The sequence below is a fragment of the Loxodonta africana genome, chromosome 6 (assembly GCF_030014295.1).
Source record: "Loxodonta africana isolate mLoxAfr1 chromosome 6, mLoxAfr1.hap2, whole genome shotgun sequence".
Classification (NCBI taxonomy): domain Eukaryota; kingdom Metazoa; phylum Chordata; class Mammalia; order Proboscidea; family Elephantidae; genus Loxodonta; species Loxodonta africana.
In genome coordinates this window covers 88292455-88319523 of record NC_087347.1, presented here as the reverse complement: position 1 = coordinate 88319523, position 27069 = coordinate 88292455, and the positions used below count along the sequence as shown (strand labels likewise).

General features: G+C 42.0%; 1 protein-coding gene across 1 annotated transcript in view; it reads left to right on the top strand.

Annotated features, from left to right (window-relative positions):
- TANC1 (tetratricopeptide repeat, ankyrin repeat and coiled-coil containing 1) overlaps positions 1 to 27069 on the top strand; it is a 304559-nt gene that overhangs the window by 214126 nt on the left and 63364 nt on the right. Inside the window, exons 6-10 of the mRNA XM_003406004.4 lie at positions 901 to 1031; positions 2059 to 2245; positions 19180 to 19443; positions 25154 to 25276; positions 26084 to 26365. Coding sequence (XP_003406052.2) covers positions 901 to 1031; positions 2059 to 2245; positions 19180 to 19443; positions 25154 to 25276; positions 26084 to 26365 — 987 coding nt within the window. The remainder of the gene's footprint in view (positions 1 to 900; positions 1032 to 2058; positions 2246 to 19179; positions 19444 to 25153; positions 25277 to 26083; positions 26366 to 27069) is intronic.

Genomic DNA, 27069 nt, shown 5'->3' with positions numbered 1-27069 from the left:
GCTTCCAGGTGTGCCTGTAACCTTCCCATCAAATGTGCTTCATCACTACTGTGGGTCATACAGAGAACATAGCCCAACTTTTCTGCATCTCTGTGTGCAAAACAGTATATTACTGGGTCTTGTCTCTTGGGACAGGAATCCCTGGGTGGTGCAAACAGTTAATGCACTTGGCTCCTAACCAAAAAGTTCGAGGTTCAAGTTCACCCAGAGGCACCTTGAAAGAAAGACCTGGTGATTTACTTCCAAAAAATCAGCCATTAAAACCCTGTGGAGCACACTTACTAATCTGACACATATGGGGTCACCATCAGTTGGAATTGGCTCAACAGTAACTGTCTCTTGGGATACAATTCACTGGGATTTTAAATTTTTATTTCAGTGTAGATTCTCTGTGATTGACCCTTGAGTTGGAATCCTGGTTTTCACTTTCACAGCTCTGAGATAGGAACAAGAGGTTTTCTACCCCAACATCTAAATAATCTGGATTTCTGCCATCATGCCACTTGGGTTTTACTTTATTTCAGTCTCCTGTGGGTGTTGACCACAGAGTTCCTTAAGAGTAAGAATGAAGGATAGGTGTTTTTCTGCTCTTTGTGTCAGACATACGCATTTGTTACATGACATGGGAATAGGAATTGCCATCTGATACTGGCACTGTACTTTTCTGGTTCAGGTCAAATATTTCACCCTTTGCACTTGGAGTTTCTATTTTATTTTCTTAACCCGATACAGCCTCTTAATTAGAACGTGCTGCTGGAGGACAGGCAGCATTGTCAAACTTTGTCCATTTTATAAAAATACACAAAAGCCCCAGACAAGCAGTTGTAGTGCTAACTCATCCAGGTGCAATATTGAGATCCCCCAGAGGGCCATCTTCATTGTTTTCTTTCTTTGTTCTAGAAGCAAAGGCTGATAATGAACCGAGCTGTTCACCGGCAGCTCAAGAACTGTTGACAAGGCTGGGATTTTTACTGGGAGAAGGGATCCCGAGTGCCACACACATAACCATTGAAGAAAAAAATGAAACCATGGTAATGTCTGAGGGAGAGACTGCATTGCATACCTGCCCAGAGGGTGATTGAAGTGCTAGCCCTCTTCTCCCCCCTCTTTCAGTGGGAAAGTCATTGCTGGGTCAGATAAGTTCTGGGCAGTTGTGTATTGAAATTCATTTCAACAATTTGTTTCTGGGTTTTTGCACTAGGGAGGTGGGGAGAAGCAGAAGGGAGCAGGATTGAAGAAAATGTCCAAGTTAACCTTGTCACTACCTGGAGAATAGTGGCTAAATGAATTAAAGCGGCTGGAAGAATTCCTTAGTGATGCTGCAGGTGCTTTTATTGCACCGTTCTTTTCATCTGGCTGCTTTTGGGATGTGCTCTCCTGTGCTTTTTTAGCTGTTAAGATTTTGGAGGGTCAGTGGGGTGAGGAAAAGATTTATAGATGAGGCAGAGTTGATCAGATGGCCCATTATTCGGGAGAGCACTCCCTTCCCCTAGAGCATAGCAGTGGGCCCACCCCTGCCTCCTCACAGGTGTGTGCCTTGGAATAGCAATGAGGGGCTGGCGCATCTGCCCCCGGAGGGTCTCTGCAAGGGTGCCCTGCACTGATTGAGATTGCAGTGGCCACCAGTCTCCTTCCCCTGACTGAAGAGCCCATAAATCTTCAGGAATTGAATCAAGTTGCAGAGCTCGTGATACATTGCCAAAACAGAGTTCCCAGGTTTTCCGTTCAGAGGTCAAATAACCCATTTGTCTTCTGCAGACTTTAAATGAAAGGAAGTCTGCCTGTTTGCCATTTTTGTTTTACAAATGTGCATTCCCACTAAATTATTCCTCAGACTACCCTTTCAGTAAAAAAGTAAATAACAAAGAGGGGAAAAGAACAAAGGTATTTCTCTTTTAAAATTTAGAAGACCATATGTCTATTTAAGCTCCATAGATTTTAGGAGCTGTCTTCAAGTTTCCTTTGTTTTAGGTTCATTGTTTTGATGTCAAAAGCAAAAGAATGTGTGGAAGCATCCTGTGTAAGCCGTGCTAACTCCTCATTCCGTTCGTCTTGCAGTGCACAGCTCCTAGCCAAGGCATCAGTCCTTGCTCCACACTAACAAGCAGCACCGCATCACCTAGCACCGATAGCCCCTGCTCAACCTTGAATAGCTGTGTCAGCAAGACGGCAGCCACCCAAAGTCCCTGTGAGACCATTAGCAGCCCTAGTTCCACCCTGGAAAGCAAGGACAGTGGAATTATAGGTAAGAAGCACACTGCTTGGTAATGGAATGGCTCAGCGCACGGCAGCCGGAGCGTTAACAGTCACTTCTCTAAGAGGGTTTGTAGAGTGATCTGTGAAGGTCGCCCTGCCAGTGCCTGCCGTTTTTTTTTTTTTTGGATACGACACTGGCTCTGTGTGCAGCATCGGCTTTTAAATTCCTTGATGCTTATTTTACAACTTTGTGCTTGTTGGGTAAAACCTTTCCAGATCACAGCTGCCCTGTGCAATTACAGAAATCTTGCCTATTTACCGACTAACTCCATTTGTTGGGGACAGGGTCTTACTGGGACATATGGTAGGACAATGAAATCCTGCCTATTTAGAAGTCTCCTAAACCCAATCTCAGGGTAATTTATTTTCCCCACAACAGTTTAGGGATTTGTTCTTTAGAGATTCTTATAATGGGATCTGACCACTGGGTTGAGGCCAGGGTTTCCCAAGGGTGCCCTCCTTGTGCCCCCACACACTTACCACACAGTAGGCGAGGTGGTAAAGAGACATGGGTTCTAGTCCTGACTCTTAGGCCAATTAGTCAGGTAGCATGAGCAACATTAATGGGCATTTCTGCACACTGCTTTCCTTCTCTCTAAAGGTAAGGATTGTGACTAATCAGTCAGTGCTTACTGATCCCAAGTGTGCATTAGAACCATCCAGGGAACTGGTTAAGAACCCTTACTTTTAGGTCCCATTCCAGACAGATCGGGTCCATGTTTCTGGAGGTGGGCTTGGGCCTCTGGGTTTCTCAGGCCTCCAGCTTGGTGCCTGCTGGGCTTGTTCAGGTTCTCCCGTGCTCTACAGATACATTGTTGTTTGTGGAGCTGTGCCGACCCGTTCAACTCCATCCATTTTGCTGAGTTACCCACGTGTTTTTGAGGGATATTTTACATTTTATTATGAACTGAGGCCCCACTTAAATAAATATGTAATCACATGGAATGGGATTTGACCTCTTTATTTTCTTCAGTTACCTGCAGTGTCTTTCAAGTGTAATTTGAAAAACTAAGTTGCAGATTTGTTAGGTTTGTGCTTTGGAGATTGCCTCAGAAGGTCTGTGAGATTCCCGGGAATGGATTTTTGACTCTGGTATAGTCCTTACCATGGCTCCATGGGGGGGCCCGTCAGCTTAAGGAAGGCAGACTCTTTTCTCAGTTTTCACTTTGATCAGGATCTTTAGTGGTTCTGAGTTTTTGTTTTGTTTCAGCTGCTTTATTGAGATATAACTCATATGCCACAAATTTTACCCATTTAAATCATCTGGATGATTTTTAGTTTATTTACAGAGCTGTGTAACCACAGTCTAATTTTAGAACATTTCGTCATTCCAAAAAAGAAACCCTGTACCCATTAGAAGTCAGTCTCCCTTCTCCCTCCAAGTCCCCAGCCCTAGGTGACCACTGATCTACTCTATTTCTTTATAGACTAGCCGCTTCTAGATGTTGCATGTAAATGGTCGGCTGAATTTTTCGTAGCAAGTTTAAATTCTTTTCACCAAGCTTCAAGGCCTTCCAGTGAGCTTACTCTACTAATTCGCTATTCTCATCTTACCCTGCTTTCCCACCTGCTATTTAGTGTAATTAATTTTTTTTTCAGGTCTTACTTCTTTTCTCAGACTCTGGCTCTTCCTGAGTTGTCCATGATTAATATTAGTGTTACTAATTCTGTACTGGCCAGATGACTTTCTTCACTGTGTTCTTAGCTCTTCTGAAATTTTGTCTCCTCCAGAGAGTTTATGTTCCTTCAAGGAGTTGGCTAGTGTTACACTTTTTTTTTTGACAGACTTTTTATTGTATGTTCTGGCATTGACGTTGTAAGCCTCTGACTATAACCAAGTCAGCTTCTTGTTTTGACAGTTACAAACTTTTTCAATAAAAGAGAACCACCGTATTCATTCATTCATGCCCGCCTCTCTCCCTGTCCCTCTCTCTAATTGAGATACAGTGCTATAAGTTAACAAGTATCCTTAACAGGAGAAAGCAAAGGTGGCAAGTTAGTTTTCTGTACTGTCAATGAACGTTTGAGAGGCAGGAATATTCAGGCTTGTAATTAGTACTTGATTTAAAGTTTGTTGTCGTTAGCTGTCAAGGTGGCTCCGACTCATGGGAACCCCAGTATGAAGGACACATTGCCTAGTCCCATACCATCCACATGATGCAGACATGCTTGAGTCCATTGTTGTGGCCACTGTGTATTTTGAGTGCCTTCCAACCTAGGAGGTTCATCTCCAGCACTACATTGGACAGTGTTCTGTTGTGATCCATAGGGTTTTCACTGGCTAATTTTTGGAATTAGATAGCCAGGCCTTTCTTCCTAGTCTGTCTTAGTCTGGAAGCGCTGCTAAAACCTTTCTACCATGGGTGACCCTGCTGGTATTTGAAATACTGGTGTTATAGCTTCCAGCATCATAGCAACATGCAAGTCACCACAGTACAACAAAATGATAGATGGGTAGTGGTGATTTAAAATGACCCCAGCCAATATCAGACTGACTAAAAAAAAAAAAAACTACTGAGTCAATCCTGACTCAAAGTGACCCTATAGGATAGAGTAGAACTGCCCCATGAGGTTTCCAAGGAGCAACTGGTGAATTCGAACTCTCGACCTTTTGGTTATCAGCCTGACATCGTGAGCTCTTAACCACTGTGCCACCAAGTCTCTGCAGACTGGTTAGTCCTGTTATTAATGTCTCCCATTGCACCTGATATTTTTCTTCAATGTATTTATTCTGATTTTATTATTTAGCATTGTCTTTATTCGGGCAGAGATCACCTCTGTATTATTTCATCTATCTCCCTGGTCCCTAGCAGAGTGTTGGAAATGAGAAATTAAAGAGAATTGTTGGTACTCTCAAGTTGCATTGAAGGAGTTGGTTGTTAAAGAAGCTATGCAGGATTCCCATTCCAAGTTGGCTTTATCAAACCTTTTATTTGAATTACTACTCTATTTAAGCTCTGTCTTAAATACAGTGGCACATTTCATGTCATTGGGGCTGCTCTTCTGTCCTTGGCTCAAACCAGCGTGTTCCCTCAGCTGAGCATAAGAGTTGGCAACAATTGAGGTGAAAGAGGGAGGAGTTAGGAAATGGTAAGTCCCTGTTTTACAGAAGACCTCCAGCTTCTGGAGTTGATGTTAGCTGTTCTGCAGGGAGGAAGGGAACACTATAACTGTGACAATGTTCCTCTGGTCTTTCTCCTTCCAAGACCTATAGAATTAGAACCTGTTGTCAAGGGATTCATGGAGGTGTGGTAGGGAGGAGAAGGAAAAGAAAAGTATTTCCTCTCCAGGCAGAGGTGATCATAGGTCTTTGAAGAGGCAGGAGTGGTGGGGTCAGAGAAGGGAAAGAGCTTCCTTTAAATCAACACACGGGGCACGTAGGTTCCCTTGTCTCACAGGGAGCGGGTAACTGTGACTCAGCTGTGGTTCTGTGATTACCAAGGGTTGGGAGGTGCTTTTTCTGCCTGAAGAACATGCTTGTTTTAATGAAGTATAGCCTGGGAATGGCAACCTTTGGGCATCTTACACGTTTAACAGAGTAAAATTTTCAAGAAAGGCTGGGAGCCTAGTGAGCAGAGATGAAAGTGAGATACTTTGGCTTCCTGCTGTGGAAGGCCTGACAGCTGCTTGTAGAAAGGCTGGTGAGAATCCATGTTCCAAATTACACAGGGCCTGGAAAGGGGAGGAAGAGGCTTTCTATTTAATTTTCCATTTTAAGAAGTTGACAATTTGTCAACCAATAGTTTGGGGGTTGGAATGGAAAAGGTTTGGGTCCGTGTAAGGTGCACCTAGCTGATGTGGCATTACAAGTTTCGGGGTACAATCAGCTCCCATATGGGGCTCAGATCAGTGTTCCATGTGCATTATTAGCAGGGTTTATTTAGGGCATTTAGGGGAAATTTCAAACAATGCTAGCCCACCCTTAAAAATTCCTGGGCCAGGACAGGAACCATTCCTGAAGACAACTCATCGGACATGGATTGGACTGGACAATGGGTTGGAGAGAGATGCTGATGAGGAGTGAGCTACTTGTATCAGGTGGACACTTGAGACTGTGTTGGCATCTCCTGTCTAGAGGGGAGATGGGAGGGTAGAAAGGGTTAGAAACTGGCAAAACGGTCACAAAAGGAAAGACTGGAAGGAGGGAGTGGGCTGACTCATTAGGGGGAGGGTAAATTGGAGTATGTAGTAAGGTGTATATAAGTTTATATGTAAGAGACTGACTTGATTTGTAAACTTTCACTTAAAGCACAATAAAAATTATTAAAAAAAAATTTCTGGGCCTCCTTTACTATTTAATCTGATTTCCATTGTGCTGATTATATTTAAATAGTGTTGGCCAGCAGACACAGGGAAGAGAAGCTGTGTTCCTGCATGCCCGGGCAGCCCTCTCAGGCTGTCATGGGTGCCCTGCCTGTGTTCTGCTTCCACTGATTTTGACGTATTCTAGTGAATGGAATTTTCTTTTTAGAATCTGCTTAGTGGGAGAAAGACAGGCTAGTAACCATTAGAAAAACTGACATTCAGGAGGAGGGATGAATAGGTGGAACACAGGGCATTTTTAGGGCAGTGAAACTATTCTGTATGGTACTATAATGGTGGACACATGGCATGCACTTGTCAAAACTCACAGGGCTGTTCATCACAGAGTGACCCCTAATGGTAACTGTGGGCTTTAGTTAGTAACAGTGTGTTGATATTGGTTCATTAATTGCAACAAATGTATGTCAGTAATGCAAGATGTTAATAGGAGAAATAATATATAGGGGGTTGAGTGTATATGGGTGCTGTGTGTTCTCTGCACAATTTCCTGTAAACCTTAAAACTATTCTACAAAATGAAGACTACTAAGAAAAAATTGATTAGCCCTCTTCCAGCCTTTCTCTGTGGAGGCCAGGGCTTTTTAGAACCTTCCCCTCCCTGGTCCAACTTTATTATGGAATCCAGAGGGGAGTCCCACTTCATCCTATTTCGGAAGGTTCAAGTTTTTCCAACAGAAATGTCTTCAGAAGTATAATAATTCTGTCATGTAGAAATATAGTCTAAGCTGGATGAGATTAACTGAATTTCCCATGAATATCTTTTTTATTTTTTTTAAATAAAGTCCCTTACTCTTTAGATATTAAAATTGTTGGCATTACTTAGCAGTTAGAGTGTCTGATTTTCAAATTTGTGATGTGAAAACCTACATGTGAAATCCAGCCGTACCCAATCACCATAAAGTAGCTTTTCAATTATCTTACTTGGGAAAGAAAAAACTTTATAAAGAAGTATGCTTCTAAAGGTGTTTCCACCATGCCTGAGAAAAAAACGTTTCTTCTTAATGACACTGCCTTGCATATAACTTGTTTCTAATGTTATAAATGGAATCTGTCACCTGTATTAATTACTGCCAGCTTAGGGGGGAAAAAAAGTATGTGTATTTGTTGGAATGTGAGTAAAAATCAGTCTGATCAAAAAATGGCATCATTGGAAATACGTTGTTTTTTTTTAAGACACTTTTTGAGTTAAGCATACTGTTTGATTTTTGTTTATATCCATATTATAAAAAATACATGTACGTATATATACGTATGCTGTTTCTAGGTGCTGTGAAGTCGATTCTGACTCATAACAACCGTATGGGACTGAGTAGAACTCTGCCCCATAGGGTTCCCGAGGCTATAATCTTTACAGAAGCAGATCACTACGTCTTTTCTTCCTCGTAGCACTGGGTGGGTTTGAACCACTGACCTTTTCAGTTAGCAGCCAAGCACTTAACTATTGCACCACCAGGGCTCCTTATGTATACATAAAACTAAACCCCTTGCTGTTGAGTTAATTCTGACTGATAGTGACCCTATAGGACAGAGTAGAACTGCCTCATAGGGTCTCCAAGGCTGCAGTCTTTATGGAAGCAGATTCTCATATCTTTCCTTTGAGGAGTGGCTGTTGGGTCTGAACCTCCAAAGTTTTAGTTAGCAGCCAAGAGCTTAACCATTGTACCACCAGAGCTTCTTTATATATGTATGCATACAGATATACATACAGATATAAATAAATATATAAAACCCATTGCTGTTGAGTCTGTTCTGACTCATAGCAACCCTATAGGACAGAGTTGAACTGCTCCATAGGGTTCGAAGGCTGTAAATCTTTATGGAGGCAGACTGCCACATCGTTCTCCTGTGGAGTGGCTGGTGGGTTCAAACAGCAGACCTTTCAGTTAGCAGCCAAGTACTTAAGCACTGTGCCACAAGGGCTTCTTGTATGTATATTTATATATACATGTTTAAGGAATTGGGCCACTTCTCCGTTTAGAAGGAAGGAGGGTGAAGATTGAATGAGGAAAAACAAACCAAAACCGGATTTCTTCTCAAGACTTTAAAAAAGAAGAAAAAAAAAAAAAACCTTTCCTATCCATTAATGGTAGATGTGCCAAGGAGAAGGACTTTAAAGGTAGCAATTAGAAAAATTCTGGTTGAGGAGGGGCCCCCTTAAAAGTTAGTCATATTGTCCATTTCTTTCCTCTCATATCTCCTTTTACCTACTGAAATTTATAGTCCCCAAAGTATTTGCCTAGTGTCTCAAGTCTGTTTCCTTTTGAGAGTAGCTGATGGTGTGTGGCCAGCTCTATGAAGAGAGGACTCTGCTTAGCTGAGTGGGTGATGGCTGCCTTTCCTCCCCCTCTGCCATCTGCCTGCAGGCTTCCAAATAGCTGAGCTGGAACTCGGGAGCCACCACATTCCACCAGCCAGGTAGCTTTCAGGATGACTCAGTGCTCAGAATTTGAAAAGGGTAAACCATGAACTTCTAGGCTCTTCCTGCTGCTGCCTTTGGCTTGCATTTATTTTCCTCCTGCTCGGTTTTAAGCTGAGAGGTAGGTATAAATTTAGACAGTGTGGAGTACCTTCACAGAGACATTTTCCCTGCAGAAGTGGTTTGCAGTGAAATACCGGACATTTGGTTAGTACCCTGCTGGTGCTTGCTAGAGTTTGATAATATTCGTTTTTCTTCCCAGTTGCTTGGGACATTAAAAAAAAACAAAAAACTTATTATGGACTGACTTTCATCTTCCCTTGGCTCTCTTCCCCCTCCGAGGGTTGTAAAACGAAAGTGATTTCAGAGGTAGCTTGAGATGTTTTATTTCCTGGACTTTGTGTTTCAGCTGAGATGATCAGATGCAGACGCTCGAAAAGATGAATCAATTGTATTTTCTTTTCTTTTTTGACTTGTTGTAAATCCTACCATTTCTATGTTATGCTCATGCTGCTTTCTTGCACCTGTATGCCCTGCTTGCTCCCAAATTGAAATGCTTTTAAAATTGATTTGGTAATAACTATTTAGAGTGTTTCCAATCTGCATTAATATTCATCTTGCTACATTGCCTGCAATTTAAAAAAATCATTCTTAATTAGAGAAGCTCTGTTTGTCTCTTGGGTAAAGAAGGAAATTTTTTCTTTACATCTATAATTTGGTAATAGACTTAATGTGGGAAAAAAATCCTCATGATGATTTGAGACAGCAAAGCTCCTGCTGTACTTTGATTCTGACTGAGGTTGTATTCTTCAGGCTGGGCTCTTGGTTTAGCAAGTGTTTATTGGCACTTACAGTGTACCAGGCACACATTTGCTAGGTCCTGAGACAGTAACAATAAGGAACAGTGTCTGTTTTCAAAATCTATTCACCTGTGAGATCAAACAATGGTGTCCTGTCCCATGGAAGGTCTGAGCTAATTTTAAATTACCGAAAAGAGTTTAAAACATAGCTATGACTGACACCTTTGATGGAAGATGTATGTTTTAAGTGCATGGTAATAAAAAAAACCAACTACTAATTCTGCTGTAAGGAGCCCTGGTGCCGCAACAGTTAAGCAATCGAGTGCTAACCGAAAGGTTGGCAGTTTGAACCCACACAATGGCTCTGCAGGAAAAAGACCTGGTGATCTGCTTTTGTAAAGATTACAACCTAGGAAATCCATTCTGTCACCTTGGGTCGCTGTGAGTTGAATCACGTCAACAGCACCCAGCAACAACAAAATAGTGCCATGTGCTCTTTCCCACTTGGAAGATAGTCTGGGACTCCTTGGAGTCACTGGAGTATGTCAGAAGCTCCAGTGTCTGTGCACTCCATGTACGGATTATGTCAAACTTTAACAAAACCCCATGCCATGTGCTATTGCTAGAAAACTTAAATGTTTCAATCCAGAGGTTTTCTCTGAATGGTGTCCCTGCTATGTCAGACCAAGTATGGGCAGTGTGGCTGAGTAAGGCAGGCTCTCCTGCCCCATCGGAAATCAAAGGGCCTGGTGAATCCTGTTATGAATGCATGGCCCGGTCCCCTGGCCTTGCTGCGTGCCTTACGCAACATGAGTGAGCACTGAGCTGGAGATTTGGTACAGAGATCTGTCTGTCACAATCCAAAGAACAGGACTCCCTGTGCAATGCCAGAAGGGGTATGGGGCCTGCAGCGCGTTAGACAGGGCTGACCAGAAATCCAAGCTGTTGTTCATGGGCAAGTTCCAGAAAAAGAAGCCAGCAAGTCCCCTGGAGCCGGAGGTAATTCAAGCTGCCCTCCCTGTGGCGTTCCCTTTGGCATTCTGGAAGAGGGCGAGTTAGCATGAGCACCTTCACAGGCACCCTCTCCTTGTTAGGCTGAGGGCGGTTAAAAGCTGTGACTGCAGGTGAGCCCCGGACTTTGTTCTTTTTCGAGTTTGTTGGTTTGGTGGGGGAAGGCACAGGGCTAGGAGTGGGGCGGAGGAAGAAGCCCAGCCTCGCCTTTCTGATGAGAAAGGTGTAACGCACGCTGGTTTCATGCATGCAGTCTTTCTCTTTGTTGCTCAGGGGAATCCAAAATATGGCATGTTGGCACAAACCACTGTTAGATATGAGGTGTGCCTGCAAAGGAGAGGAGCAGAACCTCCATCAGGTGAAGGGGTAGGGTATTTGTCACATCGCTGCCTCCTCTCTCCTCTTTGATCTTCTCCTTATCTCCTTTAGATTTTCTTTTCTGCAGTGAAACTTCCCTTTATAAGTTGGTGATCTTAGACAGGTCAGACAGGGCAGTAGCTACAGCAGTTGGATTTTCTTTTTTAGTCACTTCTTCCTGTCTCCCATTTTTATAAGCAGCTGTATGCTCGTTTCTTTGTTTGACCTTTAATTTATTGGTCCAGTGCTTTAACTTTTAAACTCTTCCTATCCACCATTAAACTGAATATGGAGATTTAAATGTGTTTATTTTTCTTGAGGTACGTGAGGAGAAAAACATTTTTGAGTTTCAGGATATATGAGGCATTTTACATGTGCCCTCGCAACTCATTCTCTCCACAGCCTGGAGAGGGACAGATTATTCTCTTCATAGAGTCCTGGCTTTGGAAATGGAGTATTGGAGACTATTTATGGGATGCTTGAAGAACATTTTAGTTTCTGTTTTTCTCATTCTTCCAAAGTGTATATTTTTGTGTATGTTTTATGTTATAATAATAGAGTAGTGCAGGTACATAATTTGTAAGTACATATATTTACGATGCATGCTCAGATTTTTCTAATAGTGTCACATGGTCAGAATAGTTGTAGAACATTGTTCTAGAGCACAGCTTGAGATGGCGTGGGGCTTTCCTGCCCATTGGGCTGATAAGGGGACTCAGTGAGTTGAGATACAATAAGGGCTTAGAACACAGCCCAGCACATAGTAGGCACTAGTATAATACTCATGTTACTGTTATCAGGTGCCGTTGAGTTGGCTACAACTCACAGTGACGAAACACTGCACAGTCCTACACCATCTTCGCAATTGTTGTCTGTGTTTGAGCTCGTTGTTGCAGCCACAGTGTCAGTCCATCTTGTTGAAGGTCTTCCTCTTTTTTCACTGATCCTCTACTTTACCAAGCATGATGCCCTTCTTCAGTGACTGGTCCCTCTTGGTAACATGTCCAACGTGTGTGAGACAAAGTCTCGCCATCTTCCCTTCCGAGGAGCATTCTGGCTGTACTTCTTCCAATACACATTTGTTCATTCTTCTGGCAGTCTGTGGAATATTCAGTGTTCTTTGCCAACATCATAATTCAAAGGCATCAATTCTTCAGTCTTACTTATTCATTGTGTAGCTTTCACATGCCTATGAGGTGATTGAAAATACTATGGCTTGGGTCAGGTGCACCTTAGTCCTCAAGATGACATATTTGCTTTTTAAGTGAAAGAGGTATTTTGCAGCAGATTTGTGCAATGCAGTGCATTTTTTTATTTCTTGACTGCTGCTTCCATGGGCAGTGATTGTGGATCCAAGTAAAACGAAAACCTTGACAACTTCAGTCTTTCCTCTGTTTATCACGATGTTGCTTATTGGTCCATTTGTAAGGATTTTTGTTTGGTTTATATTAAGGTGCAATTCATACTAAAGTCAGTAATCTTTGATCTTCATCAGTAAGTGTTTCAGGTTCTCTTCACTTTCAGCAAGCAAGGTTGTGTCATCTGCATATCGCAGGTTGTGAATGAGTCTTCCTCCAATCCTGATGCCCTGTGTCATGTAGTACAGCTTCTCGAATTATTTGCTCAGTGTACAGATTGAATAAGTATGGTGAAAGAATACAACCCTGACGCACACCTTTCCTGATTTTAAACCACCCAGTATTCCCTTTTTCTGTTTGAACGACTGCCTCTTGGTCTGTGTAAAGGTTCTACATGAGCACAATTAAGTGTTCTGGAATCCTCATTCTTTGCAATGTTAGCCATAATTTATTATGATCCACACAGTCCAATGTTTTTGCATAGCCAATAAAACAAAAGTAAACATCTTTCTGGTATTCCCTGCTTTCAGCTAAGATCCATCTGACATCAGTAATGATATCCCTGGTTCCACATCCTCTTCTGAATCTGGCTTGAATTTCTGGCAGTTTCCTATTGTACTGCTGCAACTGTTTTTGAATTATTGTCTGCATAATTTTACTTGTGTGTGATATTAATGATATTGTTTGATAATTTTCACGTTCTTTTGGGTCACTTTTCTTTGGAATGGGCACAAATACGGATCCCTTCCAGTCAGTTGGCCAGGTAGCCATCTTCCATAGTTCTTGGCTTAGATGACTGAGTGCTTCCAGCGTTGCATCCGTTTGTTGAAACATCTCAGTTGGTGTTCTGTCAATTCCTGGGGTCTGTTTTTCACCAGTGGCTTCGTGTTAGCCACTATTATTGTTGATGATCTTATCCTTAAATAAGGATGCTTATTTACACTCCCCACCAAAGATTTGAAATGCTCACAAATAGACATTTAATAAAACCAGATTTTTCTTTTCCAGTGTGCGTATGAGTTGGAGGAGGGGAATTAAGGAAATGATGTGCTCTACAAACTGTTCTGATCGTGTAATCCTATTAGAAAAATCTGTGCATGCATCTCAAATATCTGCATTTATAAATTATGTACTTGCACTACTCTATTATTATAAGATTGTATTAATTTTGCTTATAAGTGGGCAGAACATTTTGCTCTTATGTTTCTAATAGCCATTGTAAAGAGAGGAACGAATCATATACATAAAATGATACTCACAAAGTAAAGGCAAAATTGCGCCCATTCCTGGTACTTGGCCCTGAGAGACAGACCTCCTTATGGGTCCTTGAAAAGAGGGAACCCAGGGTTTAAACCCAAGTTCTTTGCAGTTTTTACCTCTTGTCTTTTCAGTAGCTCAAAGAGAGACATCTTTTCTAGGTGGCATATATTTGATGTTCTTTTAAACTTATCATTTGATTTAGATCCATTGTACCGTGGACCGGTACTGTATTGTCTGTCTGCCTGTCTGCCTATCTATTTCCTCACTGTTTCTTTGCCCCTCCCCCTCCCACATCAGAGCTTCTCACCCCTCACTGCACTTTTGAATCACCTGGGGAGCTTTTAAAAAATACCAGTGCCAGGGCCCCACCCTTAGAGGTGCCGATTCTGCTTTGTGTATGTTCCTTTCCGTGTAGAAAGAACCTTCAAAATACGAAAGAGAAAGTGAAGAAAAGCTGGGAAGGAGAAGAAATACAGTTTTATTACAACTGATACTTACAGAACTGCTTTTATGTGTTGAGCACTGTGCAAGGCAGAGGGAGTTTTAAAAGCATATTGCACGTGCAGTCAGAAGAACTGGTTGGACATAAACCATTAGCTCGTGTGTGTGTGCGCGCGCGCGTGCACGCGCATGTGAGAGAGAGAGAGCAAGCATGATAATCAGTTTCCCCTGAGTCTGTTTTGCTACCTGTAAAGTGAGGCCAGTGATTCTTGCCTGTCCACCTGTTCTCACAGGTGTGGTGGTCACGTGTATGTCTTAACACTGAGCAAGTGCTGTAGAAGTCTTACAGGTCTGGTCTGCTGTGCTGTTACTACAGAGGAAGATAAGACACTGTGTCTGGCTAAAAGGAATTTTGAAACTATACGGAGAGTCAGAAGCTACACACAAATCAATGGGCAGTACAAAACCTATCTTAATACTAAACTATGTGGCATGGCCTTACCTCCCCGCTTGATGAAAATTAAGGCCTGATAAATCCCTTGTTTTGCAGAATCCTGCATGTTGGAAGAGTGGCTGAGACCCAGTTACGGTGATGATGGCAAGCCTTAACTGACTTAAGCTGGCATCTGTACTGGTTGAAGGAGTAATGTTATGATTTCTGAGCTGTTAGGGAGCTTCAAAGATTATCCAGTCACCAGGAAATACCACAAGTATAAGTAAAATAATCAGCTTTTATTTTTTAGAGCTTTTTTTTTTTTTATGTCATCATACTTAAGACTTTCTCCTAGTTTAGTATATGCATGTGTGTTAACTTAAAGGTGGCTGGGATAGTTTAACAAGGAGTTTGAATTTCTCTTAGCTTAGAAGAAAAATATTTTTGAGTAGCTTGTTGTTTAGTGTAAGAACTAGCTTTCTCTTTCTTGGAGACAGTGGAGCTGCCCTATTTGATGTGGTTCTTGGTTTGTGGGAAACCTGACTCTGGCCTTCTCTGCCCCGCTGGATCTGCCTCAGGCCCTGATCAGAGCTGAGCCGAGATGAAAGCACTCTGGCTGCGTTTCAAGTGGTGTGGGCTTGATCTGGTATTGGATCCCAGGGAGGGGTAGTTGTGAGTAGGGAAATCTCCGTGGGGCATCTTCTGTCAGCACGTGTGGCTTCAGAGCTGCTTCTGCCTACCTCTCAGAGCCCTGGTGGGTGGACGGTGGAGTGCCTCTCAGGTGAACTTCAGAAAGGCAGTCCGGAGGACTGGCCCTTCTTTCTTTATCACTAGAGTGTGACCTGCGTACAGGTTTTGACCTTTTGAAATAGTACCCATCTGGGATTTCTCTTCCCAGCTACTGTTCTGTAGCTGGGGTCTTCCTCCCCCACCTATTTTCCTTTTTTCTCTGCCAGGACCTGAAAGTTTCCACTCATCAAGTCCTGGGCACCTGCTGTTACACAGTGAGAAGTGGGTTCCCTGCAATCCAGGAGCCCTTCCTAGGCTTTCCCTGCTCTCCTCAGCTGCTTCCTGGGACCTTAGGACCTACTTTGGGTGCCATTACTTGCAACAGGAAGCTAGGAGGTTCGAGTCCCCTGTTCCTGCTGCTTGCAGTCCAAGTTAGGACTCAGATCCTTGATGGTTTGATTCTCCTGTGTGTCTCTGACACTTGGTGCAGCTGTTCTTAGCTGCCATCGAGTTGGCCTCTGACTCAGACCTCATGATAACCCCATGCACAATGGAGTGAAACTCTGCCTGGTTCTGTGCCAACCCCATGACTGATTGTGGATGGGCCATTGTGATCCAGAGGATTTTCATTTCACTGACTGCTTTTTGGATGTAGATTGCCAGGCCTTTCTTCCTAGTCTATCTTAGCCTGGAAACTCCGCCAAAACCTGTTCAGCACCATAGCAACGTGTAAGCCTTCACAAACAAATGGAGACAGGTGGGTGGTGGCCACACATGAGGTGCATTGGCCAGGAATTGAACCTGGGTCTCCCATGTGGAAGGTGACAGTTCTATCACTGAATCCTGTGGTACTTTACCAGAGTAAATGAGGAAGAATGTCACTTTGACTTTATTTTTCAATTTAAGAATATGTGACCCTAAATAAAACAACCACAATGATAAAACCAATCAAATCACCCCCACCTCCTAGTTTAGAACTTTCCTCTTCTACATTGGAGTAGCTTGGGAACCTAACCAATTACAACATGTCTCCAGGAAAAGCATTGTGAGTTCCAAACAGTGGGCTCATAAATAAAGGTTTGTAATGCAGTCTGTTAAAGGACTGCCTGTATTTTATGCACATAACTTATTTACAAGGTTACCATTAATAATTTATTACCATTAATAACCAATAATCTCATGAATAAATCAGTATTTTTGTAAAGCACTTAGCATCATAACTGGCATATAGTAAACCTTCAATAAACATTAGCTGCTGCTGTTACCATCATCAGCGTTTTTAGGACAGAAAGACTCACACTTGCTGTACTTATGCTCATACAAAAAAAAAATACATTAAAAAATACAGAGCTGTGGTTTAAGTCCAAGAAGATGGCAAGGAGGGTTGATACTGCTGATAGAATACTTGGAAGTCCTAGGAGCAGTGACAGACAGCAGAAGACGTGATGGGCCATGCCTCAGATCAGCTCACTCTTTGGCTGGAGACATAATACTGACAATCTTGAACCAATAACAATGAGGTTAACTATAGTGTCTCTGACCACAGTGGAATTGAAGTTTGTTCATTTGCTTGTTCATTCAATAAGCAAAGCATTTATTGAGCACCTACTAGGTGTACGGATACTGTTAACGTTCAGCTCACAGGTGGGACTTTTGAACGGGAGAACCAGGGGATAATAGGCTCAGGCTGAAGCATAGGGAGTAAAGACCATCTTAGAATTAATAATGAGGTGTTTCTGTGGTCACAGTGAAGAAATTGTTTTGTCTTTTGATTACATGTGAACCTCAAAGATCATTGTAAAAAGAAACAAAACCAAACCCCTTCAGGCTTTTGGTCCTAAATAACTGACTCCATTTGAGCCAACTCACCAGCCTGTTGATAAAGCATTTGTGTCATAGTGTGTTGATAAAGAAGCTTAATTCAGGCAGCTGGAGTCTGAATGTGCTCAGCCAGGTGTATTCCCATTTAACACGCTTGCAGTAAAAGGCCTGGGCTACTGAGAACCAAATAGAGAACATGAAGGGATCACTGGACTTGGCCTCTGTTCCCAAGGAAGCTGGCAGGATTCCAAGCCAGTGTCAGGTCAGTGGCGCAGTGTGAGTGGCCCAGTGACCTCTGGTTGCAAGGACTCAGCATCTTCAAATTGGAGGTGGCTGTTTGTAGAAACTAGGTAGAGTTAGGAGTGCTTCTTTCTTCCATCATATTCCTCCAGCTCTTTTGCCGAGATGCCTAGAAAAGGGCGTTTTCATCCGTTTCTTTTTTTTCCATGCTGGTTTTCTTTCTTTGAGGTTAACGTTTCATTCCACAGTATGCTGGTACTTTTGCTGCACTGATTACATAGAGGTATTGCATTCCGTGTCACCGAAGGAGTAAAATCAATTCAGTCACTCTGGATCATCTTGAACAGACGTTATACAATTTAAATCTGAGGGTCGAATTTTCTGCTTGACTCATGGTGGTGTTAGGTGATACCAAGTTGATTCTGACTCATAGTGACCACATGTACGACAGAATGAAACACTGCCCAGTTCTGTGCAGTCCTCACAATCGTTGCTGTGTTTGAGTCCACTATTGCAGCCTAGTCGATCCATCTCATTGAGGGTCTTTCTGTTTTTTGCTGACCCTCTACCAAGTAAGATGTCCTTCTCCAGGGACTGGTCCCTTCTGATAACATGTCCAAAGTATGTGAGACAAAGTCTCACCAGCTTCATTTCTAAGGAGCGTTCTGGCTGTATTTCTTTCAAGACAGATTCATTCTTCTGGCAGTTCATGTTGTATTCAATATACTTCACCAACATCATAATTTAAAAGCATCAATTCTTCTTCTGTTTTCCCTATATGTTGTCCAGCTTTCACATGCATATGAGGTGATTGAAAATACCATGGCTTGGGTTAGGTGCACCTTACTCCTCAAGGTGACATCTTTGCTTTTTAGCACTTGAAAGAGGTCTTTTGCAGCATGCTGGCCCAACACAATACGTTATCTGATTTCATGAGTGCTGCTTCCATGGACATTGATTGTGGATCTAAGTAAAACAAAACCCTTGACAACTTCAGTTTTTTCGTCTTTTATCATGATGTTGCTTATTGGTCCAGTTGTGAGGATTTTTATTTGCTTTATGTTAAGGTATAATCCATACGGAAGGCTGTAGCCTTGGATCTTTTTCACTTAGTGCTTCGAGCCCCTTTCACTTTCAGCAGCAAGGTTGTGTCATCTGCATATTGCAGGTTGTTAATGAGTCTTCCTCCAGTCTTGATGCTGCATTCTTCATATAGTACAGCTTCTCAGAGTATTTGCTCAATATACAGATGCAATATAATTGCATTTTTGCTATTAATAGATTTTTTCATTTTTTATGCATTAACCGTTGTTTCCTCACCTTCCCCCGCCCCATAAGCACGAGTTGTTAATTTGGAAAAGATATTTAAAGGTTGAAAGGAATTTAACAAGATATGAATTCTTTTGCAAGCAATTGATCTTTGTTAAAAAGGATAGATTATCTACGAATTACATAGATTTACCATTAATTATCAGATACTTTTAGACAGCTTTTTCATTATCAGGCTTTTTTTTTTTTTTTCCTTCCCTGTAGAGTGATTTAGCTGTTTATTTCCCCTGATAAGCAACATTCTTCTAAATTACCAAAATACATTGTATGAAACATACTTTGATAAAAATCTGTGTGGATCGGAAAACTTTCCGTTGGATTATGGGAGGGCAGTGTGTATGTTTTAAATCTCAGCAGCCCCAACTCTGCCTGGCCTCCTTCAAAGTATTTTGGTCTCTCATTTCAGCCACAATTACAAGTTCATCCGAAAACGATGACCGGAGTGGCTCCAGTTTGGAATGGAGTAAAGACGGAAGCCTAAGATTGGGGGTTCAGAAGGGAGTGCTTCAGGATCGCAGGGCAGATAATTGCTCCCCGGTGGCAGAAGAGGAGACCACTGGGTCAGCAGAGAGCTTGCTGCCCAAAGCTGAAACCTCAGTTGGAGATGGTCCAGTCCCTTATTCTCAGAGCTCCAGCTCGCTAATAATGCCACGGCCCAACTCAGTTGCAGGTAAGGCCTCACCTCTCCCTGAAAGGTTATCTCACTGGCCTTGAGGTGCCCTATGTTCACTGTCTTCATGTGGTGTAGTATAACAAGCTGTCAAATGGGATGCTAATCCAGACACGAGCCAGCTTTGTGTGCTTAGGTCAGACACTTACCTTTGCTAGGCCTCAGTTTACCTATCTGTAAACATGCTAAGGCTGCACTTAAGGGTCTTTAAGTGACCCCTCTGTGCTATAATTCTGTAAATCTGTAATTTGGGCTATTTGGCTCTTGTTGTGTCAGGGAAGAAAGTACAAATACTCTCACCTCAGTTTTGGGGTTTTTTTAGGCTGAGTGAATTTATGCCTTTTTATTACAGCTAAGTAAACGCGGATTGTTGCTTAGAATGAATTGTTAATATTAACTCTAAGAGTTTCTTATCCAGCCTTCAAAGTTATTTTTATATAATTGAGTCCTTTCATACAGAAGAAAAGTAGAATTTCTGTATAATTTAGTTAATGGAGCTCACAGTTGAGACCATAAACAGCTGAAAGTGAAAGCAAGCAAGACAGGCTTAGCAAGATGTAGCAGCTGGAGCTGAGAGAGGAAGACACAAATGGCCATGACTGTTGACTGGTCAGGGGGTGGTAGTGGGTGGTCCTCAAGCAAGGAGAGTGGTTTGGGGTGGTAGGGAAAGGAACACTCTACCTCTGAGCTGGTGCGTCTGGTGTAAGGTCTTGAGTTTCCAAACTCCATGCCCTTAGGTTGAATTTAGAAGGAGAAGTTTTATGGTCTTTCTTTGTTACCAGTGTAGTGCTTAAATTTTCTCCTCTGCAAAGGAAAAGGACCCAGATTCCTTTTTCTCACATCAAAGGATTTTTCTGTAATTTGTTCTTGCAGGATGTGTAGGTCACTCTGGTTGTTGTTGGATTTTTTTTTTTTTTTTTTACAATGTAACTCTGAAAAAGAAGCAGCTGATAAATAGCCCTAATGGAAGAGTTCTGAGACACAAGTCTAATTCACTTTCAAAGGAATTAGATGGCTTTCTTCCAGGAGAGGGATTTGGAGTGCCTGCTAGAGAGAAGTACTGGAAAACATTATGAATATTGAGTGACGACATCTCCATAAAGCTGTGTCCTTCCACCACCATCTATCTCCTCTTTAAAATATGTTGCACGCCTGGCTCTTTAGGTCGTATTTACCTAGTTCCGATGAGTGCTTGTATTATCCCAGAACTTGATACCTTTATTGACTTCAACAAACGGCAAACTTGTATTCAACTTAATCAAGCTATTTTAAAATTAGGAAACGCATTAATACATTAATTTTAAGGCCAGTAAAAGCACGCCATTCAGGGTTCTGTTTTCTGCCTGCTGTTCTTTTATGTGCTATCCTGCCATGTGCAGTGACAGTGGGTGTGAGCTGAGATTTTCCAGGAGACTTCAGTGATTATAGAGCAGGGCTTTCTGATTTCCGCTCTGCTCATTCATTAGCTTCTCTACACATGCTCTTGAGCTAGACCTCCTGTGGAATGGGAGGGTTTTACCGCTGGGTTTGAGCAGGGGCTGCCTGGCCTAATGAGTTTGTTCATTTCTTTGTTGCATATTTTAAAAACTAAAAGCATAATTTTGGAAGGAAAAAGAAAACCCAGTGCCTTACAATATCTGTTAGCAAGCTAGGAGTCTGGTAGACTCTTCCTTGCTGATTCTGCTACCTCAAAGCTAAAAGGGAATGGCAAGATTTTTCAAGTATCATTAAAAAAAAAAAATAAGATTCAGCTTGTATAGACTATAGGCTGCAGCCCTATTTGTCTAGTGATTAGAAGGCAAGTTGTTAACAAACAGGGCAGTAAGCAATGCTCAGTGATAGAAGGAAACCAACTGGATTAAAGTAATATGTAAGGGACCATGTGCTGAAATCTCTTAGAATTATTTGCATGTTAACACAAATTGCCACTTAGTAGGAAGGGTGTTTTGGTGTGTGAGGACAGAGTAAGGAAGGGTAACACGAGGCTGCTTTTTACAGCCTCCCTGTGGGACCTGGTCCGTGGGAGGGAGTTCACAATGAGTTCCGAAGGCTGCCAGCCTTTCCCGGAATTGAGCCTGTTGCAAAGAACCCTAGTTGCCTGTTAACTGTCTAGTACAGTGAAAATTTTTTCTCAAAGTAAGTTGGTTAGGTTTGGAGATTGTTTCACTCTTCAGAGATTTTCTTTGTAAAGGTGTTTGTTGGGGTGGGATTGATTTGGAATGCTACCGTTGGGTTATTGCTGTATCTCACATCAAAATGTATGACACAGGCACCTTTCTCCTTTTTTTAAAAAAAACAGGATGAGAATCCTTTAAAATGGTATCTTTGGTAATCTAGAAGCTGGGTAATTGGGCTCCACCAATGTTAACTTTTTTTCTTTTGAAATATTTTCTAATGGATCACAGAGCTGAGTTCAATTTTCTAGGAAAACTACAAACACAGTTATTATCCAGTTTTCTTGAACTCTAACTGGTAATTGCTTTGGACTTACTGGCATTTACCTTCAGTAGAAGGGTCCATCCATGACTTATTTCAGCAGATGTTTCTTCTCTTTTTGCTCTGCTTAGAGAAGGCTGTCCCTACCCAAAAACCACTTTCCTGCGGCATCTTGATGTTAGACACAGTGTGTGCGCAGTAAGTGTACAATTAATTGTAGAGATGTTCCCAATAGGTTGATTGCAGCAAGAAATTATGGCTTTGCCTGTGATTTTTCTCAGCCCTGAATAGTGTTTAGGATTTGGAAAGCATTTATTGTTAAATATGAGAGTGAATCTGATTCTTCTCCTGGTGATGTCCGAGAATCTTCTATAGGCAGAATGTGGTCCTCGTCACCTGCTGTGGGTAGGTAGGGAACACCTGGGTGCATAGGTAAGCAGCTGAAGTTTCATTACTCTGATTCTAGTGTTTTTATCAGCAGCTCTGAAAATGCCTCCAAAGCAGAGGTAGCTGGCGGCTGGTGCCTTGCAGCTCTGCTGAGCAGGGTGCCATTTCAGCCCAGCTTACTCATGTTTGAAACAGAGCATCAGACAGAACTGTGAGTTGCTGAGGGGTCTCTGTTGCATACTTTGGAGCGGAAGCCATGGTAACTGGAAATCTGAAAAAAAGAGACATTTGGAGGCTCACCATCTCCTCTGTGTTTGTGTCCAACTGGGGCTTTTTTTTTTTTTTTTTTGGATTACTTTATTCAGATGCCCTTTATGGTCTCATATTTATAATCTTTTGAATTGTCACGAAGTTAATAACCTGAATGTTATACTCAAAGGGGTTATGAGAAGAGGGGAAATAGGAAATTCTTTTTGGAGGCTCTGTGTGTCTTTGTATTCTTCTGGCTGAAGCAGCAAGTGAAATTTCCATGGCAGTTCCAGCTTGGAAGTAAGAATTGGCTCATGGGTTATGGCTGTGGCTGATCGTTCTAACTCAGACCTTGACATGATGGCTGTATTTGCAGTGAGGCCAGGAAGAACCTAGAAATATGTTCCAAGCTGTGTTATTGTCAGGAGATTGAATTGATGGGTGTGGTCCAGGAGACCCTCTAGGAAGTTTCACATGCTCTTGTTGTGAAGGACCTGGAAAGGAGAGCCTGGGTGGCACAAGCTGTCTTCGATCAGCTGCTAACCTAAAGGTTGATGGTTCAAACCCCACCCCCCAAACTAGCAGCTCCGCCAAAGAAAGCCCTGGCGAACTGCTTCTTGTAAAGATTATAGCCAAGAAAACGCTATGAAGCAGTTCTACTCTGTAACACATGGGGCTGCCATGAGTTTATTTTAGTTTGCATAAGGAATTAGCTGAATCTTTTGAATGGGAAAGATTTGTGTGGTAGCTGACTATGTGCATGGAGTATTCACATAAATGTGTATGCAGCATGTAGGCGGGCAGTGGGTAGACATCCGAAGGACACAGAAGCATAAAGGTTTGCTACTGTAAACTCAGGGTGCCAGTTTTCACCCCTGGCTGTGGGAAGGTGAGTGGGGCACATATCTGATGGCCCTTTGGAGAATGCAGCAAGAGGGGGGGACATCCCTATCACAGAGTTAGGTCACAGAGCTACCCAGGTGGTTGTTGAATGAACCCACTACCCACTGGGCAGGTTTGAACTGCCAACCTTCTGCTTAGTAATCCAGCACAAGGGGTGGTGCCAACGGTGAGGAAGAAAAGGACTTCAGCCTCAGGAGAGGAAATGGGTGAAGATTGGATGGATGCACTGGGCAGCAGCTGGACACTATATTGGAGCCTGTAAGGTAGCCAGAGTGTGTCTACAAGACAGATGGCCCAACTTGACTTCTGTCCCTCACAGCTTGGCCCCACTGGTGATTCTTCCAGTCCTTAGAAGCCCTAGTCTTTGGAATGCAACTCCCTATAGCCTCCTCAGTTGTCCCCAAATTATGTGTATATTTTATTTTCCTGGAAGATAATCATACATCTAAGGTCGGTGGTATTTTAGGTTGGGCCATTAATCCATAAACCATATTAGGTTAATTTTATTTAGATTTCTCTCATCGTGACCTAGGATGTGTATATAAATAAGAAGGGGTTTTCTTAAAAGGCAAAAAAGCATGTACATGTTTGCTTCCAAGATTTGCTGAGAACGAGCACAATTCTTTTGCAGTGGTTATTTTTATAATGTGAATTGTATGTATGCTTGAACAGGCCCTTAATGTTTTTGTAAGGTAGCTGTGTGCTATGAATTTATTGATTTTGTCAAAGGTAAATGTGATTAGCTTATTTTTAAAACTTAAAGAAATACATATATTACATGTATATACAAAAAAAAAAAAAAAAACATTGCCATTGAGTCGATATGGATTCATAGAGACCCCATGTGTTACAGAGTAGAACTGCTCCAGTGGGTTTTCTTGGCCATAATCTTCACTGAAGCAGATTGCCAGGCCTTTTTTTCTATGGCACCAGTGCATGGGTTTGAGCCACCAACTTCAGGTTAATAACCAAAAAATAAAAACCAAAGCCGTTACCTTCGAGTCGATTCTGACTCATAGTGACCCTGTAGGACAGAGTAGAACTGCCCCATGGAGTTTCCGGGTAGTGGCTGGTGGATTTGAACTGCTAACCTTTAACTGCAATGCCACCAGGGCTCCTTAGATTAATAGTCCAGGGCAAATTGTTTGTACCTCCCAGGAACCTATATACGTATATGCACAAATACGCATGCATAAGCATTTGAAACTTATGAATATGTTTATTTCTGATAAAGTCCATGCGGATACTTTTATTGCTGAGGCTGACTTTTAGCATGCTGGGAGCTGTGGGATGACACACGCAGAAACTGCTGGTTTAATTAACAAGGTTGGAATTCCCAGCAAGAGCGGAGGGCTCCCATGAGCAGCAGAGTGGAGTCTAGTACATGCCGTGTGTTTGCAGGTTAATTTGAAACTTTACTGAGTGACAGCTTGTCACGTTCCTCATAAAAACTCATGGTGAAGTCTGTCTCTTTCCAGGAATAATGGAGAATTATGGCAACATTATCAACATGACTTTGGCTGAGGACTGAGGAGCTCTTGTTTTTACCACTTTTTGGTGGCCAATACTACTGAGAAAATAAACTGGGGCAAACAAACAAACAAAACCAAAAACACTTTTAAGTAAATTTTGTTGAAAGCCTGAACTGAATTGCTTATTCATTTATAATTTAAAGTAGTTTGGGTATGCAACTAAACTCAACTTTGAAGAACTAAACTTCAGTTTAATATTACAGCAACAAGCTCAACCAAATTGGAAGATCTGAGTTACTTAGACGGACAGCGAAATGCTCCACTGCGAACATCCATTAGGTTACCGTGGCACAATACAGCAGGAGGTAGGGCCCAGGAAGTTAAAGGTATTTATCCTTGCATCTGCTCTGATAATGGGTATGATTAGCTCATTCACCAACATCAAAAGTGTGTGATAACCAGCATTTAAACAAACTGGTTTTTAAAAAATGTGCATTGTGTATGTGCTAAACATTTTTCTGTAAGATGTGCTGGGGACATCTTTAATATCTTTGTGATTTTTTTCTTGAAAGCTGATTCACTTCTGGAGTTGAAAAATAGTTCTGTAATAAGTTAGGAGTGAGGAGTAGATTCATACTCACTACATTTTCTGTTACCAACAAAGAGTCACCTTTATTTCAGTTCCTTGGACTATTGGCCACCTCCTGAGTCTACCTGGAGTGCACACTTGTGTGGTCAGCTGCCTTACCAAACTGGGAAAGCATCATTATACCCCATGAGAGCTGTGGCCCTGTCTCTAGGAAAACGTGTTTCCATTTTACTCATACAGCAGTGGAAGAAACATGCCTTAAATATGGTTTCAGATAAACCAACAAGACACAGTGTGGCCTCTTGCTCCGCTTACTCTAACCCTCAGTGCATGTGTCTCTGAGTCATGAAGATAACTGAGACATGAAAGGACTGGAAAGTCGTTTTCATTGGACACCTTGTAAGACCAATGTGGTGAGAAATGAAATGAAGTACTACCAGAAGTACTGACAGAACCAGATTGGAAATACTTAGATTCCTTGTGGGGGAAAGCTAGAAGCTATACTAAGTGTAACACATAAAATAATATATTCTGAGTTTTTTTTTGTATATAAAATTATGACATGCTTCTAAAATATTGATTTTTTTTTTTTTTTTTTTTAAAGCACGGTTTGCTCCCTACAAGCCACAAGACATTTTGTTGAAACCCTTGTTGTTTGAAGTACCGAGTATAACAACAGACTCTGTGTTTGTGGGAAGGGATTGGCTCTTTCACCAGATAGAAGAAAACTTGAGGAACACAGAACTGGCAGAAAATAGAGGAGCAGTTGTTGTTGGAAATGTGGGGTTTGGGAAGACGGCAATCATTTCTAAGTTGGTGGCACTTAGCTGCCATGGAGGCCGCATGAGGCAGATTGCATCCAACAGCCCCAGTTCATCACCTAAAAGTATGTCCATGTTTAATCACTTGTCTAGTTTATTACAGTAATACATGATGGATAGAGGAAATTGTTGTCTGGGTAGACATAAATTACCAATTTTTCTCCAGTTGTTCCAGCTGCTCTATCAGGTTTATGATCATATGTTAGAGAACTATTTGAATACTTCCATCTTTCATAGCATGTATATATATATATATATATATTTTATAACCTGGGGGAGGCCAGCATTCCCTTGGTGTCCTCCAGGACTCTGACCCCTGTCCTCCTCTGTATACAGGCAGAGATGGGGCAGTGAGGCCTAATCAGGTGTCCTGGTGGACTTTTGTTTCAAAACACCCAAGTGTTGGGCTCCTGGTAGAGCAAGCCAGATGGAACCCAATGCAGAATTCTTTTGTACCCTGTTCTCTATATCTTCTGCACCTTCTGTGCTGGATTTATCAAAATTATAAAGTCTAAATTAGAAATGGGATGGAGTAGCCAAATGTTTGACTATTCACTGCTTATTTTATGTGCAATGAAATAAAAATAAAGTGTCTTTAAACAAGGTGAGCAATTACAAGTGAACCAAGAAAGTTTTGCTTTTTTGTTTTTAATAAGAAAAAGTATTTATCCATACCTGGAACCATGGACTGACCCTACTCTTTCCACTCTCTCAGCCTGTTAGGTAAAATGATGGCACTGCAATAGGACAGGAATATTACACAGCCACT